Here is a 21,576-nt window from a genome sequence, read left to right as displayed (position 1 = left end):
CTAATGGTTGGTGATTTTCTCCATCATTGTGTCATTATAACATATTTGGCATTAATTGATCAAGTTTAAGAGAATTAATAAACAAGATAAAATCACATTAAGAAAAATTGTTCATTATCATGAGTTGTGAGTTGAATTTATCAGAAATGCACTTATCTCCTTAATTTAGAGGAAAGAAAAGGATGATATTTTACACTAATAAATTTTCAAATAGCGTTTTATTTTTGAAAACATGGAAATATTCTCATGTACAGCTATTCAGTATAAACTTTTCTTTGCATAACTGCTATACTTTGGTGAATCTGACTTAGTGCTAGAAATCTATAGTACAGTCAAGTTAAATTAAGAATCATTTTAGACTTAATCATTGTATTAACATGCTCTTCAGCTTTACTCAACATTGCTGTAAGTAAGGATACGAAGTTGAAAATAAATATGTTTACTGGTACTTTCATTAGACCCTAAGGAAAACTTTGAAATTTTGAAATAAAATGCTCTACTTTACCATCAGTAACTTCCAAATATGCTTTTGTGATGATACTTCCGGCAACGTTTAAAGTCTGGCAGATATAATAACCTACGTCAGATCTCTGGACATTAGTAATAGTGAGGTCACCAGTCTGGGAGACTGAAAAACGGCTGGATGACTGTGGTGGCTGATATGAGAAAAGCAGATTCTGTAATCCAGGATTTGGGAGGAAAGAATAACAATAGGTTAATTTCTAGGCTCTGATATTTTGGTACGTATATATATTTATAATAGATATATAAACATGTACACAAACACACAGACCACACATATATGTACACAAATAAGCTAAATATTGTTTCTTTACATGCTCACATATATAGATATGCACACACATAAACACATAAATATATAAGATTTACTAATCTAGTCAAATAGGTTATTAAAAATTGTAAATAAATTCTAAATATTGATATATGCTTTTATAATTATCAGTTTCAAATAATACTAGATTTCAAAGGCTATTTGGTATCTTTAGAGTTAAGAGTTTTAGATATTTAACCAAAGGAGAGTTAAAAACTTTGCATGTGTGTGCGTGTGTGTTTGTGTTTGTGACTATTAGGATTATAAACACTGTCTTTTAATATATAAACAAAATTAAAATTTAAGTACAGTCTGATAAGCTAAAGGATATAATTTTGGCACCGATAACAAGTATCTCTATTAGCCCTCCACTATAAAATATCAGTGGCCTCTATCAAATTAACAATTTCTTGTTTCCCTTGAACATATATTGAATTTAAGAATTCATAATGGGGCTTTATTTCTGCAGAAAGTTATCTTAAATACAAAGTAAAAATAAGATATTATTTTGTAGTACAAATTTCTCACTATGAATTGAAATATTATGTTTGTCAGAGGGACACATTATGTCATAGAATTTCAGGAAATAAAAAATATCAACATTTTTTCTAAAAAAAAAAAGTTGCCCCTTTTTAAGTATTTTATTGAAAATCTGAATTCATGGTTTCTTTTGAAAATATCAGAAGATCTAAAAATCCTGGACCTGAATTTCCACATGGCAACCATTTGCTGGTGCCAAATAGCCACTGTTCCTTCTCAGTGGGGTATCTGGGCATAGGCTAGTTGCCTTGCAAGATACATCATTTTTTAAGGTTTAACTACTAAACCATGGACATATGTTCAATGACAAAATTTTAGAAAAAAAGGAAAGTGTATCATTAAACCAAACCAAATCAAATCAAAATTATCTTGAAATTTGATATAAAGTTTAACTTAATAAGTTATTAAAATGACTAAATGATTCATTTAAATATTACTCTATTAAAAAGAACTTCTAGTGGATTTACTATTATTGCTACACAGATTTTCTTATATAACATACTTTCAATTCTTCCTGCTTAACTAAAATTTTTTTTTCTTATCTTTAATTAGCTATCAGTAAACTTAGTCCTTTGAGGCCAAATGGAATGTGTTAGAATCAAACAACTGACTAGAACTCAAATGATGGCCTAGATACCATAATCAAATTAATATTTGCCTAACAAAATGAAACAAAAGTAAGCTTGATAGTATTGCTTACAAAACATTAGTGAGTGCAGTCAGTAAACTACCTATATGTTATTTATAAGAGCACATATAAGCAAGGCCATAAAACAATGCACCCCAAATTGATAAAGCAAAAAATAAAAGAGGTTAGGAATAACTATTAAAAATGAATGAGAATCATTTTTTTATAAGAATCAGAAACAAAAGGGAAAGAAATCCTTTATTGAAGAAGGTAAGTCATTAAGAGATAAGAAAAAGATGTACATTTAAAAAAATATTTTAAAATTTCCTATTATTTTAAAAGTAAAATTATTTCAAAATTTCCTTTTCATTAAGCTGAAGCCCAATAGCGAACTTAAGAGTTAGTAAGAGAATAGATCTCTATATTCCAGTTTCAAGGTTTATAGAAAATTATGGTTCATAAAATGTTTAGATAGTAGGATTTGATAGGAAGCAGGATATCGTATACGATTGTTATCAAAGAATTAGAATATACTGAACTATATTTAACATGACATCTATGTTAAAGAGAATTCCATATAGTTCAATCAATGTCTTCACTCTTTATGTTTTAACTGATATTTAAAACATAAAGAAATGAAGAAGACACTTCAAATTCCTGGTACTTTCAGAGAAATTGCACTGAATAATTAACTCTTTTTTAAGTGTCTTTAAAGCTCTTTTAATATATATATACAGATAGATATCTGAATAACAGAAAAAAACTAATTGAGTTATGTTTAGAAAGACTTTTTTAATGTGGCTGAATTGGTAATAAAGGTAAATTCTATGTAATAAAATAGTTATTATTATATGTACTAACCTTGTACCAAAACTAGGAAGGGAAATTGCTTTGAGAATGCAAAAAATGAAGGAAATTTGGTCTTCTCTCTCATTGCTAAATTTTCTACAACACTCAGGAAATTTTTCAATTCTCTTAAAGTGACAGCTGTATGACTAAATAAAATGTTGTTTTTCTTTATATCTAGCATTCATCTTTGCTGATTGAAACAACAGACCAAGCTCATACCTGACTCCCCTCTCTCCTCCAAAAAATAGCTGGTTGGGGATTTCCAGTTGCTTCACACTGAAAAGTTACAGTTCGTCCCAAGGCAACAACCTGGTCACGGGGTTTCACAACAAAATGCGGAGGTTCTAAAGGAAATGAAACAAAGTACACTGAATAAAAACATGTGGTTATTGTCCTAATTGAGACAATCTGCTGATATATCAAGTACTGTTGTTATTTTATACAACTCGTTATGTACTATAGTACATAATGTACCAATTCTCACTTTTAATTCAATTGAAGCTAAATTGTTAAATTGTTAATTCCATTTATAGAATGGAATAGGGTTTTGTGAAAAGGTTTTTTATTACCTGACTTAAGATTAACTGTATGAAAAGAGTCTCTGAGCTACAATTTGACCCTTTACATTCAAAGTACATTTGAAATTTGTATGAATAAATACCTTTTCTCATTTAGAGTTGCTTAAAGATGAATGGACTTTAATCATACACAGAAGGACTTCCTGATGTAGGTAGTTCCTAAATTACTTTAAAAGCTCCCGGAATGCTACCATGCAAATGATAACCATTTAAAATTCTCAGTCCAATAACTTGAATAGAAATGAATTTGAAGCTATAGTGGAGTCGAATGCTTCCTTCATTTACATAGGCAAGGGCATGTTCAAACAGAATATGTATGGAAATGAGGGCAAATTTGAAACATCTGCTCATCCTGACATTATAAATACTGCCAGCTTTGTACAAACTGTTTGATTTATACAGACTTAAATGGCCACTTCATCCAGCGGTAAATAGAGTGTCAGAAAATTGTGTCAGTTAACATTGAGAGCAATGGCAGCTGAAAACATTAGGTGTGCTGATGGAGTCACTCCTGAAAAAAAAAAAAAATGCTTGTTTGGGCCGTGCTTTATGCTTGGAGAAATGTGTACTGAATGTAAGTCTTTTTACCTACTGTTTACACTTTTCAAATTCATTTCTTATCAGCTGTCTGAAACACCTAATTATGCTCCTCTCTTGTCTCAGGTCAAACTGAAGTGAATGTTTCAAGCCAGACATTAAACAGTTTATACAGGATACAGTTCTTCTAATCCACTTTTTAAGACTGCTCCATTGTTTCTAACGTTTTCTTTAAAAGTACTTTTAGTTACTTATGTCAGTCACTTAGGATAACTCGGTAAAATGAATGAATGTGAATCAAAAAATTATATTCAGAATATGTCCACAAATGCTACCACTCTACTCACAAGATTATGATTTCTTTGTTAATAAAGGTGAAGATTTAAAAGGGTATTCTTTCTCTTGTAAATATTTTCTGGTCAATTATAGCTAAGACAGATATACAACTACTTATATATTATATATAAAGTTTATAAATTTATATAAATATATATAAATTGAAATATAAACTTCTTAAAAAAGGGATATGTAAAGCAACTTGTCAAAGATTACATGGTGGCAAAACTGAAGAGAGCAATTAGATATCCTAACTTCTTCTAAACTCCCTTTTTATTTTTAATTGCGGTTTAGTAGAAATTATACCATTTGACTAGAAAATTATAGGAGACCTGAAGAATCAGGTCAAATGCCTTCAAATGTCCTGTAACTTTATAGGGAAGAAAATACAAAGTTAGGAGGTATAGTTTAGGTTCAATTTGGTAACGCTGAAGTTCTAGCTTATAATTTTTTTAAAATGTTGATTGTAATTGAGTGCTTCACTCATGAATTTAGCAAACACTATCATTATCTAGGTATAATAACAGGCATGTGCATCATTGCTTGAGGATTTTCCTCCATATGCATCCATACAGGAGTATTTGATTCCTTAGTTAAGGATTGAAATAATTGATATAGATATCAGAAGAAAACATTGTAAAGATTGACTGGATAATAAACTAAAGCCAGAAAAGATTTTGGTTCGTTTCAATGAAAGAAAACCAAATGATTAATTAAATGAATGGAAGAATATGACTTTCCAATATGCAGGGAATTTGAGTAGGAAAATATAAATGTTTAAATCACTTAGACAAGTAAAAAACTTCGGGTGGTCTCTTTCCTAACTCTCAGAAGCATGTGTAATAATGTGTTCCAGAATCCATGTTTCTTTTATGAAATGCCAACTTTCTTCAAACCTCAAAGACTTATTTGGGAACAAGGGGATACAAACCCTTATGCTAACTACATTTATTCTACAGCAATACTTCCACACAGGATATTTGCCTGGAAATGAATTTACTATATTTTGTAGGCGGATTCTTGAGCCAACATCAACAGTGACATCAGCCACAAGATATGTCTTAGAAATACAACTTTTAAAAAATCCTTTTCTACATGTATGCTAAATATCAGATGTAGACATATCTCTAAAAATAATTTAAATGGGTTAAATATGCCTATCTATCAATCTATCATCATCACCTATGTAGACTGCGAAGGTCATCCGTCCTATACATCTACTTAATGTTTATGATAAAATGTTGAAATATTTTTTAAGGCTCCAACATTTAAACTTGATATAACCAAAAATATATAATCATGTTATTAATGTCACATACAGTCAGTGCTGAAAATTTAGAAAATTAGGCAAGCAAATAAAAAAAAAAGAAAAACTACACTGTAATTTGACTATGCAAATTGGGTCATATTGTTTTAAAATATTCTCCAACAATCTTATTTTAATCACTGTTTAATCCATATACAAATTGCCTTAAATTATTTAACCGATCTATTGGTTTTAAATTTGAATTGTTCCTAACTTTCACTATTAAAAACAGTTGTGTTTAACATCCTTCTCAGTTATACTCAAGATTATTTCACCTGACACTTCTCTAATAGGGCACTTTCCTCCCAAATCTCACAACACTGAGCATTAACATCTTTGTCAAAAGAACAGAATCTCCTCTTAATTATCATTTTTAATTCAGCAACCTTAAACATTTACCTTCACATTACCTCGTCATTGGTATCTTATTTGTTGAGATTGCATTTTTATGCTAATCTATTTGATTTCTAAGAAGTATTTATAGGCTAAAATTTTATCCATTTCTCATACACCTTGTAGATACATATTTCCATTTTGTTAACAGTCTTTCTAATCTGGTTAGGCATTTTTCTTACTCTGTCAATAAAATTATATAATATAGATTATACAATACATATTAAATTATATTATGTAAGTATTCACCTCAATTCTCATCCCATACTTTTGTCTTTATTTTTTATGTTTAAATTTTAACCATCTATATTTGTGTATATATAGTAGTATATAGAAAGCTATTTTTTTCAAATATCTCATTAATGCATCATCATTACTGAACAATTCATCCTGCTTATATTAATACGAAGTAATGTATTTATAATATTTGTATTGCTTTGTAACTTAAAAAGTAGTTAGATTCTTTTAGGATCAAAATTATTCCCTGGCACATTCATGCAAAATTTTCCAAAAATGGTGTTCCAGTATCCATGTGAATGGATCTTCCACAACATGCTAATTACGAAAGTACTTAGAGATCTAATGCCTATTTATTTGAGGACAAATGTTTATCAAAGCAAATTTTAATACATTTGAGGTACATCATGTAGTTATTTCTTACATAAAATGGGATGAATCTGATACATAGAAATGAAAATGAATCTAAAAAGCCCTAAGTACAAGGTTATTTATCAACAGGGCTTTTAATGACTATTATAAAACAATAGTTACAAAAACTCAGATAGACAAACATGAATACATAAACATACTTTGGAGCAAAGAAAAAAAATTGTTCTCTGGGCACCTATTTTGGTTTGTTTGTTCATCTTATGAGGTATAAGTTGAAATAGTACTTAACCAAGTTACAGTCATATTACTTATTTTATCACTTATTTAAGGAGAGAAAAAATAAAAGGATGCAGATCACATATCATTTAATAAGACATAAAGTTAGCAACCCCATTACCTTTACTCTTTGTCAGTTACCCATACTTCCTGCAGAGTTTATTCTGTGCAGTCTGTCTTTGTTGCCAATGAACAAGTGAAACATGGAGGCTGATTGGTTGAAGGACATGGAAGGGTATGGATGGAAAGGGGAAGAGAAGTTCCAGTCACAGTGACACGGTGATTAGAAGATGGCCAATAAAATGTCAACTTACCAGACCCAACTAAAACAAAAGAAAAAGAAAACATGGAATAAATTAAAATAAAGAAAAAGAAAAAAAAAAGAAAAAGTAATAAGATTTGACTTAACAGTGATCTTTCTTTTAAAATAAAATAAAGAACACATTAATATTTGGATAGATGGCTCATACTGTCCATGAATGAATATTTGTTAGCATTTTAAGTATAGTCATGAATAATTTAAGAAAAATAGAAATGAATCTTAAAATCTCTTAAATGATTAAATGGTTGAGCTACAATGGATGACAGCTATAAAATCATAAAATGATTTTCAATGACTTTATATTTTGCTACCATATGGCAGGGTTAGAAACTACACATATAATGGGTTTAAAAAACTGTAAATCTTAACTACTAATGCTACATAGTATAGAAATCAAACATCTTAATCAAAGATAAAGTTAAGTGTTAAATTCTCTAACCCCACTATCAGATTAATTTTTTATAGTTTCATGCCACCAATGATATTTTATTAAACCCCTGTTTCTCATACTTGAATATGCATACAAAAATCACCCTAAAATCTCATTAAAATACAGATTATGATTCTATAGGTCAGGAGTGTGGTCTGAGATTTGCATTTCTAACAAGCACTCAGGTGCTGCTGGTTCATGACCATAGGGTGAATAGCAAGGTTACTCAAAGGTGTTACATTTAAATTCTTGCATACACTGAATTGAGAGGACACACAGAAAAAATGTGAACACATATTGAAAATAGAAAGAAACTTTACAACTCTATCTAATAAAGTCATAATCACATTACCTGTTTTCAATGCTGAAACACAGAGTATTTTAACATATTACGTAATACATATTTTAAATCCTGGAAAAATGGTATTGCTCTCTCAGAAACAAAGGTAATTATCACTGTCAAATGCAGAACTTTTTCATAATAGCCCCACAGACACCCATTGTGTATTTGAGTAAATACACTTTACTCAAATAATTCCCATGTCTTTCAGCAATTCAAAATTAATTAGACTTGATATACTTTCCTATAGTTTAAATAAATAAACTATGCCAAGCACTGCTGCTGTGAAATGGTAAAGTTTTAAAACAGAGACAGAAAGTTCTCTTGCCTATTGTTACCATGTATGAAAAACTAAAGGTAACTCAGAAACATTTTTTAACTCACAGTTTCCCTTCAATGTGAGTGAAATAACGTCTTTATTTTTCACTTGAAAGGTAAACACACACACACACACACACACACACACACACACACACATACAACCTTTAAGCATAATTTTTCATTCACTCAGGCAAGAAAAGAAAAGAAAAAAATCTTTCTAATTTACTCAAAGATAATGTTTTCTCATAGTATCGGCTATGCTATCTAGATTTAAAAACACTGAGCGAATCGAACTTGGTTCCACTTCTTGAAACCTCAAAGATAAATGTTTTTAAATGACAAGAAGAAATATTTAGAAACTACAAGAAAGAGAACCTGACAAACTGTAGCAACAGAATTTTGCTTTGAAAAAACAAAAAGTTGTAGAGTCATTTTTTGGGGTAATCTGTGAAAATAAATTCATCTAATTAGACCGATGCAGTTAAAAATCAAGGCTTATTTAAAGTCGAAGACTTAAGGAATGATTTCTAAATATTTTCTAGTCATATATTTTTAGTAATTTAAAATTCCTTAAACATTTCAAAAATACTCAACATGTTACAAATAAGAAAAAGACCAGGAAGCAGCTCAAAAAAATATTTTTTCTTTGCTTATAGGTTTTACCAGTGATTAGGTCATAGGGGTTGAATCTTTTATTAATTAAAATCTAATGTGTTTAAGAACTTCAAGCTAAATATTTGCATATCATATCAATGACAAATAATAACTAAAAACATTTCATAGTTTATTAAGGACACTGAAAATTATCTAAAAAATAACACCTAACATAGAAGCTACTAAAACGTCAAAGATTTTTGAGAGAATCTTATCTTAAATTCTCGTTTTAGCTTTTTTCTTTTTTTTTAATTTATTTTAATTAGTTTCAAGTACACAGTACATTGGTTAGACATTTGAATAGTTTATAAAATGATCCCCCTAATTGCTCCTTCTCTCTTCTGGTTTTCCACCTAGCCAATATATTAATGCTGACTACATTCCCTATGCCGTGCTCCTCATCCCCATGACCATCTATCAACTACCAATTTACACTTCTTTAACTCTTCACCCCATTCTCCTAGCCCCCCAACTCCTCTCTGTCTGTCGCCAAATTATCCTCTATATTTGTGAGTCTGTTTTTGATTAGTTTGTTCTTTTTGTTCTTCAGATTCCGCATGTAAGTGAAATCATATGGTATTTATCTTTCTCTGTCTGACTTATTTCACTCAGCATAATAACCTCTAGGTCCATCCATGTCATTGCAAATGGTAGGATTTCATTTTTTTTAATGGCTGAGTAATATTCCATTGTATATATGAGCTATAACTTCTTTACCCAATTGTCTGTTGATGGGCATTTTGGTTGCTTCCATATCTTGGCTATTGTAAATTTTGTTGCCATGAATATTGGGGTGCATAGATCTTTATGAATTATTGTTTTAGTTTTCTTTGGATAAATACCCAGAAGTACAATTGCTGGGTCAAAGGGTATATCCATTTTTAACTTTCTGAGAAACCTCCAGACTGTTTTCCATAGCGGCTATACCAATTTGCAATCCCATCAACAATATATGAGCATTCCCTTTTGTCCACATCCTCACCAAGACTTGTTCTTTGATTTATTGATGATAGCCATTCTGACAGGTGTGAGGTGATATTTCATTGCGGTTTTAATTTGCATTCTCTGATGATTAGTGACTTTAAGCATCTTTTCATATGTCTATTAGCCATCTATACTTCCTCTTTGGAGAAGTATCTGTTCAGGTCCTCTGCCCATTTTTTAATTGGATTGTTTGTTTTTTGTTGTTGTTGAGTTGTGCGAGTTCTTTATATATTTTGGATATTAACCTCTTATCAGATGTATCAATAGCGAATATCTTCTCCCAATCAGTCAGTTGTCTTTTTGTTTCATTGATGGTTCCGTTTGCTGTGCAAAAACTTTTTAGTTTGATGTAGTCCCATTTGTTTATTTTTTCTTTTGTTTCCCTTGCCCCGGGAAATATATCCAAAAAGAAATTACTGTTAGTAATATCAGAGAGTTTACTGCCTATGTTTTCTTGTAGAAGTTTTATGGTTTATTTAAGTCTTTGATCCATTTTGTGTCTATTCTTGTATACTGTGTAAGAAGGTGGTCCAGTTTCTTTTCTTTCTTTCTTTCTTTTTTTTTTTTTGCATGTATATCCAATTTTCCCAACACCAATTATTGAAGAGGCTGTCTTTACCCCATTGTACATTCTTACCTCCTTTGTCATATATTAAGTGAGCATATAGGCGTGGATTTATTTCTGGGCTCTCTATTCTGTTCCATTGATCAATATAACTATTTTTATGCCAGTCCCATGCTGTTTTGATGACTGTAGCCTTGTAGTATATTTCGATATCAGGTAGTGTGATACCTCCAACATTGTTCTTCTTTCTCAAGATTGCTGTAGCTATTCGGGGTCTTTTATGGTTCCATATAAATTTTAGGATTATTTGTTCTAGCTCTCTGAAAAATGCCATTGGTATTTTGATAGGAATTGCACTGACTCTATACATTGTTGTGGGTAGTATGGCCATTTTAATGATGTTGATTCTTCCTGCCCATGAACATGGTATATGCTTCCATTTATTTGTACCTTCTTCAGTTTCTTTTTCCAATAACTTAGAATTTCCTGAGAAGAGGTCTTTTACCTTCTTGGTAAATTTGATTCTCAGGTATTTTATAGTTTTCTATAAGATCATTTTAGCTTTTAACGACCGTGATTCTTAGGAAATTATTCCTCTTCTCTGTCATAATTCACCCCCACCTTTCATTTGTTCTAGTTTCAGTAAACAAATAAATGCCATGGATATCCTCCACATAAAATTCTTATACTTATTTGAAGGAAATTATTACCAAAGACTTCCTCTTCTAAAAAATAAGTTACAGAAATTTCTTGAACTTTTTTTTCAGATTTCCCCATTCTCCATATTTGTCTAAGGGTCAGGTCAAAAGATTTTATTTCCATACAGAGGGCAAGGACCTTCTGTACCCATCTGTATGTGCAGTACCCATTAGTGTCCAGTTAACTATGTCCAGAAAGAATCAGAGAAAATCAGAGTCATTTGATCCTGTTCATTGTCTTCTAAAATTTGTGATTTATGAGTGGCTTCACTCCTACTCTCCTCATAACCCTTCTCAATTTCTTTCTTTCTACTTTAAAGGCTAGGAACACCTCTATCTAACTCCTCTTTCTCCCTAAGAAAGGGGAAAAGCCTGTCTGTTTCTATCTGTAATAAAACAATAAAACTCTAAAATGTTACTGCTGGGAATGACCTTAGAAATTACCAGTCTAACCTTATCCTTTTTTGCAGGAGAAATGAAGACTCTAAATTGTCAAATAACCTTCTCAAGGTCACAGATGACTAATCAAAGACTGCTTTCCAGGCATCTTGACTAAATCCCAGACTTTGTACAAATTTTCCTGCTGGTAAACCAGTTTGGGGAGAATTATATGAAGTAAGATACAAAATGTATTTGATTTTCCATTTAAACTGGCATAAACTGTTTAATCTAAAATCATTACTACCAAAATTATTACTACTTACATAAAAAAAACATTTTTTAAAGAATTCTTTATAATATTCAAAATCTTTTAAGAATGTTTAGCTATAGTTTTAAAAAGACATGGAAAACTGACAGGTGAGAAGAAAGCCGGACTTAAAGCCTCTTGAAAAGTTTATCTTTTAGGAAAAGAAAGTAATGCAATAATTTCTTAAGGGTGAATCAATTTTAATCATATCACTTAAAATCATTGTAAACTGAATAAAATAATACACTTTGAAACATGAGAAGAAATAATATTTTCACAAAAAGTTTTTAAAGTAAATATGTCAAATAGGTAAAAATCACTTTTAAAACTAAATATATTTTTAAAAAACATTAAAACTTAGTATTTATTTTTTTCAACATAGGAACATTATGCGGATTACAATGTCTCCAGTAACAACTACACACACACACACACACACACACACACACACACACATGTACACATACATACACACAGAAGAAAGTTTAGATGGGTGTGAGGGATTGGAGAACTTGCCACAAGACTGAGTTTGTATAGAAAGCATATTATTTTCACCTAGATTATATTTTCTTGGAGTGGGGAGAGAAAGGGAGCTACGGAAATCCAAATATATATATACACAGTCTCACACATTTATATAATAGATATAAATTACATAATTATAAAACTCTTGCTCTGTTTTTTGCATCTAAAAAAAAAATAAGGATAGTTTCCTAAAATAGTGGGAGGTAAATACAAATCTTATGTACCAATAGTTTGAAAAAAAAACTGTTTAAAAGTTTGAGACAATTTAGTCTCTCTCTCTCTCTCTCTCTCTTTCTCTCTCTCACTAACACACACACACACACACACACACACGCACACGCACACTCTCTATCTCTCTCTCTTAGAGTAAGAGACTTTCTTCCTTTTTTGAATGCTACATCAAAGGACTCCAAATTATTTAATTACTTTGAAATCTTCTATATTCTAAGAATGTACATTGTTCAGAAAATAATATTTAGGTATAAATAAGATAAGCTAAGGAAGCAAAAATGGAATGAGGAAGGAAAGAAGGGAGAGAGGAAGAGAGAAAGAAAAGACTAATTTCTTCTATCTGCTAGTAATATTCAGAAGAGATGAGTCAGAAAGATGATAAATGTTTGAAAAAGCTTGAGGAAGAGACTTTTTTGGCCTGAGAAAATAAGTTATCTGGACGGAATCTTAAGAAGTCTTCGGATTAGGTCTAATATATACAAGGACCAGCCAATCTTAGTCCAGAAGAGAAGATAATGGGCCTAAATAATAGCATGAATGACTTAGGAAAAGTATAGGAAGAAGCAGTTAACAGTAAAGGTCACTGAACCATGAATTGGTTGACAACTGTGATGTCTCTAGAGGTCGTTAAAAATGGGATTTATATCCATTTGGTCATGTTTGTTTAGCTATAACCCTGTCTGGTAAAGGAATAGAGCAGTTGACTCAAAGTGCTTTCTAGGCTATGATTTTAAGAGTGTGGAAATTCAGAAGCAAAGCAGGAGAACAAACATATTCCTCGGTTCACAGTAATTTCCCTTAAAATTATTTATATACAAATGTATATTCTACTAGAAAATGCCCTCAAAAATATTCTATTCAGTTAATATTATCTTAAGTTGATGAAGTACTTCATACACATAGCTCATATGATAAATCCAGAAGACATTAGAAAATTCCAAGAAAGTAAAAAGTTTGCATAATTGGCACAACATTAATATTAAGATTTTGGTACTTTTAAATGGAGATCTCAATTTTTCTGAATGGGTTATAAATGAAATCACCTTGACTAGGGAATTCTGCTATTTTATAGACATTAGTTTTCATTATTAGTAGCTAAATTCTAAGGGATTCTAAAATTGATGTGATCTGTTTTCATTCTTATATATAGTGCTTTTTGAACAGAAGGGCACAATTAACAAATCTGATAAATTAGAACTCTGAATACCAAATTCCAGAAGACCATGAGTGGAGAAAAAGTAGTGAGTTATAAGATTTTCAGGGTAAGAAACACATTTTTATTAAAACAGAGGAACACTAAAATTTTCAAGTAGTGAAGCTTTCTGAATTTCAGCTGACAAAATCTAGTCACTGTTATGCTGGAGAAATTATATGTATAGACACTTATGAAAGATATCTCTAATAATTAAAAGCTATCAGGATATTTTAATACTAATTATGATATCTTTTGGGACAGAAGATTGTGTTTAACATAAAAGTCTGTCATTATGTCTTTTAACTTTTCAGACGTAAAAATAGTTATTGAGGAACATTTTTAGAACATATTTAATGGATATATCAAATACTATGAACTTTTCCCTTCCATCCAAATCTTACATTATTCTATAGATCGATGGTTCTGGAGATAATTCTGGTGCCAAAACTGAAGGAGAGGGGGCAAGGAGGGTTGCTACTGGCGTCTAGTGGACAGAGTCCAGGGATGCTAATAAACATACTATAATGTCCAAAATGGCTCCCCACGACAAAGAATGATCCAGCCCCAAATGTCAACAGTGCCAGGACTGAGAAACCTTGCAAAGATTATTCAATATAAAGTTGAACAGAATAGTAACAAATAATTATTTCTCCAAAAAATGTACCTTGCATAATGCCTGACATATCATAGATACTCAGGAAAAAGCTAATATTCTCCCTCTTCTCCTTCTGCTTCAAAACATGTGTCAACTGTACTAAAAAACAGTTTTAAGCAGTGCAACCTACTTATTTGCCTACTAAGGAGGCTGAGATTGAAATGCAACTAACCAGCAACCTATAACAATGTGTATGCCACCTGGCATAGAACCTCAGGAGCATAATTTTGATGGTAATATTCACTAAATCAATTTAGAAAGCCAGAAACCTAGATCTTTCCTCTCCCTCCTACTTGAGATATACAACCCATTAGCAAATTCCATTGCTTTTATTTTGTAACTATTTCTCCATTACATCCACCTCTTTCTATTCCTATTACCACCACTCTGGCCCAAGCTATCCAATAGTGCTCACCTGAACTACTGTCTTTCTTTCATCTAATCCAATTTCACAATGTAGCCAGAGTGATTAAGAAAAATACTAAACTAATCTGATTATAGTACTTTTTTGCTTAAAATCTTTTAATATTTTCCCATTACTCTTAAAATAGCGAGAAAAATTCTTAACATGGATTGCTATGTAACTCTTCAGTGTCTTCTCCTATCGCATCTTGTCCTATAGCTCCCTAACTTAGCTCCACAGGCCTTCTTTTAGTCCTTAAGAACACTATTCTCCATCTTACCTCTGGTTCTGTTTATGCTGTATCCTCCTCCTTTACCTATTTAATTCCTACTCACCTTAGTTCTCAGCTCAAAAAAAAAATACATCTTCAAGAAGCTATCTCTAAATTTGATATTAAATACTATACATTCTCATAGCAACCTTAGCTTTTCTCCCAGAGCACTTATTGTACTTGTAATCACACATTTGTGTGATTATTCTATAAATGTCTGTTTCCCATACTAGCCTATAAGCTTCATGAGGGTACATATTTCAATATATCATTTGCCATAATTTCTTTGTCACTTAACCAAGTTGAATACATTGTTCACATTATAAATATCAGTTAAAAGAATGAACAAATGACAATAATATACCCATAGCCTAGTTGAGAGCACTTTCTCCCCACCTAGCATAACTAAATCTTTACAAATACACATTCTACTGCCAATACTGTATTTATTTGTGCATATTTCTTTTCTTCATTAGGTTATAATAAACTCCATGAACGCAGCATCCATGCCTTATTTACCTGTGCATCCTTCAGTGTCAGTATACTGTTTTGTACACAGAAAGTGCTCAAAAATTTATTTGAAAAATTGGACTGCCTATCTTCAAATAGCATATTTCATGGCAGGTCTACAGTTAAGGTATAGGATGCTATAATAATAAAATTATTCTACTGACATATGACTTTGGATCAAGATTCTGTCCAAAATTAACTAGGTCTATTCTGCATATGTCACATAACCTTTCTAAATCTCAGTTCAGTGAAGAGCCATCAATATTAGCTAACTATGTGTTAGATCATGCACTAGAAACAATCTCAACAAATCAATAGAAAAGAGTTCGATGTACCAATTTTGTAAAGGGTGGAAGGTGATGATTAAGTACCTTTCTTAGGGTCACACATCAGGTAGATTGGAGGATTAGACTTTAGATATGCACAACTCTTAAAATCCTTTTTATTTTTGTTAAATTGCATGACTTGTTTGTTTTTAAAAAATAGTTAAACCTTATTCTAATGTAATTTTGGTTCTGAAATGTTTTGGCTCCATCGCCTAAACAAAATAACTGTTGTTAAGAAGTTATTTACATTCAACATCTTTTCATGACAAAAATTTTCAAAGTGGATATAGAAAGAACTTATCTCAACTTGACAAAGACTGTCTATGGCAAGCTCCACAGCAAACATAATACTTAATGGTTAAAAGCTGAAAGCTTTTCCCCCAAGATCAAGAACAAGAAAAGGATGACAACTCTTACCACTATTATTCAATATAGTATTGGAAGTTTTATCCATAGAAATCAGTCAAGAAAAAAAATAAAAGGCACCCAAATTAGAAAGGAAGAAGTAAAACCATTACTATTTGAAAATGACATGACATTATATATAGAAAACACTAACGAATCCACAAAACGATAGAATAAAATAATTCAATAAAGTAGTAGAATACAAAATTAATATACAGAAATCCATCACATTTTTATATACTAATAATGAACAATCAGAAAGAGAAATTAAGAAAACAATCTCATTTACAATTGTATCTGAAAGAATAAAGTATCTAGGAAAAAATTTAATTAAGGAGGTAAAAAATCTGTACTTGTAAAGCTATGAGACATCAAATAAATAGATTGAAGAGAACACAAATAAATGGAAGAATATACTGTACTCATGAATTATAATAATTGATGTTATTAAAATAGCCATACTACCCAAAGCAATCCACAGAGTCAATGCAATCCTTTATCAAAATACCAATGAAATTCTTCTCAGAAATAGAACAAATTTATGTGAAATCACAAAAGACCCTGAACAGCCAAAGCAATCTTGAGAGAGAAAAATAAAGTTGGAGGTATCACACTCCCTGATTTCAAACTATACTACAAAACTATAATAATCAAAAGATTATGGTACTGGCACCAAAAAAAAAAAAAAAAAAAAAAAGAAGAAGAAAAGCAGACACATATATCAGTGGAACAGAATAGAGAGTCTAGAAATAAACCCTCATTTATATGGTCAACCAATCAGCAACAAAGAAGACAAGAATATACAATGGAGAAAGAACAGTCATTTCAACAACTGATATTGGGAAAACTGGACAGATATGTGCAAATAATTAAACCGGATCCCTCTCTTCCACAATATAAATATACAAACCCTCAAAATGGATTAAACATTTAAAAATAAGGCCTGAAACTATTAAAACTCCTAGCAGAAAACACAGGTAGTAAACTATTGACGTCAGTCTGAGTAATATTTTTTGGATATATCCGTTTGAACAAAAGAAACAAAAGCAAACATAAACAAATGGAACTTCATCAAACTAAAAAGCTACTATAAAGCAAGGGAAACCATCAACAAAACCAAAAGACAACTTACTGAATGAGAGAATATATTAGTAAATAATATATTTGACAGGAAGTCAATATCCAAAGTATATGAAGAACTTATATAACTCAATAACAACAACAAAATAACATTGTGATAAAAAAAATGGGCAGAGGACATGAAAAGACATTTCTCCAAAGAAGACATACAGATAGCCAAGAGACATATAAAAAAAATATTTATCACTGTTAATCATCAGGGAAATGGAAATCAACACCACAGTGAGACACCACCTCACACCAGTCAGAATGGCTATTATCAGAGAGTCAGCAAATAACATATGATGGCAAGGATGTGGAGAAAAGGGAACCCTTGTGCACTGTTGGTAGAACTGAAAATTGGTGCAGCCACTACATAAAATAGTATGGAGATTCCTAAAAAAAAAAAAAAAAAACTTAAAATAGATCTACCATATAACTCAACATTCCTCTTCTGTGTATTTATCCAAAGAAAATAAAAGTACTAATTTGTTCATTGCAGCATTATTTACAATAGCCAAGATACGGAAGCAACCTAGATATCCATTGATAGATGAATATATTAAGAAGATGTGGTACATATATCCAATGGAATATTAATGCAGAAATAAAAAAGAATAAAATTTTGCCATTTGTCATTTGTATGGTCCTAGAAGCTAAGTGGGCTAAGTCAGACAAAGAAAGACAAATACTGTATGCTTTCATTTATATGTGGAATCTAAAATATCACAAACTCATAGAAATGGAGACCACAGGGATGGCTTCTAGAGGGGAGAAGAATGAGAAATGGGTGGAAAAGATGAAAGAGAATATAGTCAATACTATTGTGATACATTTGCACAGTGACAGATGATCACTAGAATTAGTGGGATGAACACATTGTAAGGTATAAAAATGTAGAATGACTATATTGTACACTTGAAACTAATATAAGTACTATAATATTATATGCCGACTCTATTTAAATTTAAATAAATTAATAAATAATTTTCAAAGGAAATCATCAACAAAATGAAAAGGCAATCTACTGAATGGGAAAAAAATATTTGCAAATCATATATCTTCGAATAAGGGCTTAATATCAAAATTATATAAAGAACTCATATGTCAATAGCAAGAAAACAAACAATCTAATTAAAAAACGAGCAGAGGATCTGAATAGATATTTTTCCAAAGAAGACATGCAGATAGCCAAAATGACTAATCAAGATGCTTAACATCACTAATCATCTGGGAAATGCAAATCAAAAATGCATATCACCTTACACCCATTAGAATGGGTAATATCAAAAAGACAAGAAATAACTATTGGCAAGGATATAGAGAGAAGGGATCACATGTGTATTGTTAGTGGGATCACAAATTGGTACAGCCACTATGAAAAACAGTTTGGAGGTTTCTCAAAAAATTAAAAAAAGAACTACCTTATGATCCAGCAATTCCACTTCTGGGTATTTGGTATCCAAAGAAAACAAAAACACCAGTTTGAAAAGATATATGCACCCCAATGTTAACTGCAGCATTAGTTACAATAGCCAATATATGGAAACAACTTAAGTGTTCATAAATAGATGAATGGATAAAGAAATGTGGTATGTATACACCATGGACTATTATTCACTCATAAAAAAATAAGTAAATCCTGCTATTTGAAACCACATGGATGAAACTCGAGGCCATTATGCTAAGTGAAATATATCAGAGAAATACAAATATCATATGATATCACTTACATGTAGAATTTATAAAAATGCTTATAGATACAGAGAACAGATTAGATTGATGGGGTTGCAATGGGTAAAGGGGGGCTAAAAGGTACAAGCTTCCAGTTATAAAATCAATGTCATGAGAATGGAATGCACAGCATGGAAACTATAGCTAATAATAATACATTGCATATTGGACAGGATGTGGAGAAAAAGGAACACTCATATACTGCTGGTGGGAATGTAAACTGGCACAGCCACCATATGGCTCAGCAAATTCCTCTCCTGGATATCTACCTGAAATATTTGAAAACATTTAGTCATAAAGATATAAGTACCCCTATGTTCACTACTGCATTTTGCACGGTAGGCAAGACATGGAAGCAACTTAAGTGTCCTTCGAGGGATGATTGGTTAAAGGAGATGTGGTGTGTGTGTGTGTGTGTGTGTGTGTGTGTGTGTGTGTGTGTGTGTGATGGAATACTACTCAGCCATAAAAAAGGATAAAACATTGCTATTTGTGACAGCATGGATGGATCTTGAGAGTATCATGTGAAGTAAAGTAAGTCAGATGGAAAAAAAAAGAACCATATGATTTCACTCGTATGTGGGATATAAAACAGATACTTGCTTGGAACAAACAAACAAAAAAACAAACTCATAGACACAGACAACAGTATGGTGGTCACCAGAGAAGGGGGCCGAAGAGAGGATTTCAAGGATAAAGGGGGTTTAAATATATGGTGACGGAAGGAGATTAGACATATACTAATGACCTAAAAAGAACACTGTTTGAAATAACTATTTCATCCCCCCACAAAGTTAACTTTTTAAAAGCCCCTTTATAAAATGGCCATATCTATCAGTTTTAATTGTGCAATGCTCTAAATTTTCTCCTAATAACGACTGCACAAAATAAATACCCTAAAGCTACAGCTAACTTTAATGACCATTTATGGATTTTCCAACCTTCATAATTCTGGTACTAAGCAATTACTCACTATATTTTGTCTTATATTTATTTTAGTATTTTCTACAGATGCGTTTATAATGGCACATTATTTCTGAAATCCTGAGAATAACAGGTTAAAAGCAAATGAAAGTGTTCATGGTGCTTTAATTAGTTTTATAAAATTTAGGTATGATATAGTCACTTCCAATTTATACAGAATCTTTTAAAATATAATTTTAAAATAGTGTATCATATTTTTAAATTACTGAACTAAGGCTAAAAAGATGCCAGCATCTGCTTAATTATAAAGTGTAACTATTCTCCTGATGACCCTGATGTCTGAAATATGCGGGAATGATTTGTGAATCTACAAGAATAAATCCTGTTCTACATAATTATCAATGCTGTGTATACCTATAAAATATTTAATTAAAAAATCAATTCATTGGATGGATAAAAAGTCAAATTTTTAATTGTTTTGCATATTTAATTTATCCAGGGTCCATCATAAGAAAAAGGTGCCCTTAATGTCAATTATTTGCTTTATAATTATTCTCCTTTAAATAATGAATAATATCGATCACTATTTCCTAACCATTCCAGATAAAATAAAATATATCAGTGCGAATTAGCTTAGAATTAATTATTTTATATTAAATGATATACAACATCACAAAATAATCATAAGTCTTAAGGTTATGTGAGATTGCTGGTAATGTATCTAATGTTTTAAATTGAGCTACCCATCAATGACTAGTGCAAAAAATAAATATATTTCTCCAAATTTTATTCTCAGGCTAAGTTATTCAGATTGTATAGATTCACACAACTTGATTACATATTTCCATGTTGATGCCATTATTTCAGAATGTAGGTTGTTAAAGACAGTTGCTAAGTCATACATCTATATAACTGGGCCAGGAGAAAACCTTACCCACTGTTACGTAGATAAATAAATCATAGTAAAGCTCAGTACATTAACGGAAGGCCCATGATGTGCTATTTACTTGTATGGTGCTATGTCATTATTTGTCACAGACTCATCTTATGTATCAATTATTTCTTGTACCTGACTGCTCTACTATTTCTTCAAATACTTGCTCGGAACATACATTAAGAGAGAGTTTCAAATTCTCTGTAGGAAGGCCATGTGGTGAATGCTTTTCCTTTTGATTATTTTTAAAGATTTATATCAGTTTGTTTGAAATAACTAAAAGTAACCAAAAACCTTTACGAGTAAATGAAAGAAATCTAAGAGGATGTCACATCTTCAACAGTCATTAGGGTTAAAATGGCTATTTCTGAAAGGCTATAAGAACACAAAAAATTCTTTATCATTCCTACAAAAAAAAAAAAAGGAAAAGAATCATAGGCTATAATACTGCTGGGTTT

The 21,576-nt window shown here is 31.1% G+C and overlaps 1 protein-coding gene across 5 annotated transcripts in view; it reads right to left on the bottom strand.

The window, feature by feature from the left end:
- Positions 1-21,576, bottom strand: part of ROBO1 (roundabout guidance receptor 1) — a 376,938-nt gene that overhangs the window by 74,793 nt on the left and 280,569 nt on the right. For all 5 annotated transcript variants that reach the window (XM_011356421.2, XM_011356422.2, XM_011356425.2 and 2 more), the window contains 3 exons: positions 7,199-7,207; positions 3,069-3,193; positions 506-677 (listed from right to left, as the gene is read on the bottom strand). In XM_011356421.2, coding sequence (XP_011354723.1) covers positions 506-677; positions 3,069-3,193; positions 7,199-7,207 — 306 coding nt within the window. The remainder of the gene's footprint in view (positions 1-505; positions 678-3,068; positions 3,194-7,198; positions 7,208-21,576) is intronic.

Source organism: Pteropus vampyrus, unplaced genomic scaffold (genome assembly GCF_000151845.1).
Source record: "Pteropus vampyrus isolate Shadow unplaced genomic scaffold, Pvam_2.0 Scaffold26, whole genome shotgun sequence".
NCBI classification, from domain to species: Eukaryota; Metazoa; Chordata; class Mammalia; order Chiroptera; family Pteropodidae; genus Pteropus; species Pteropus vampyrus.
Note: the sequence above shows the minus strand (reverse complement) of the source record. Positions and strands in the feature narration are given on the sequence as shown.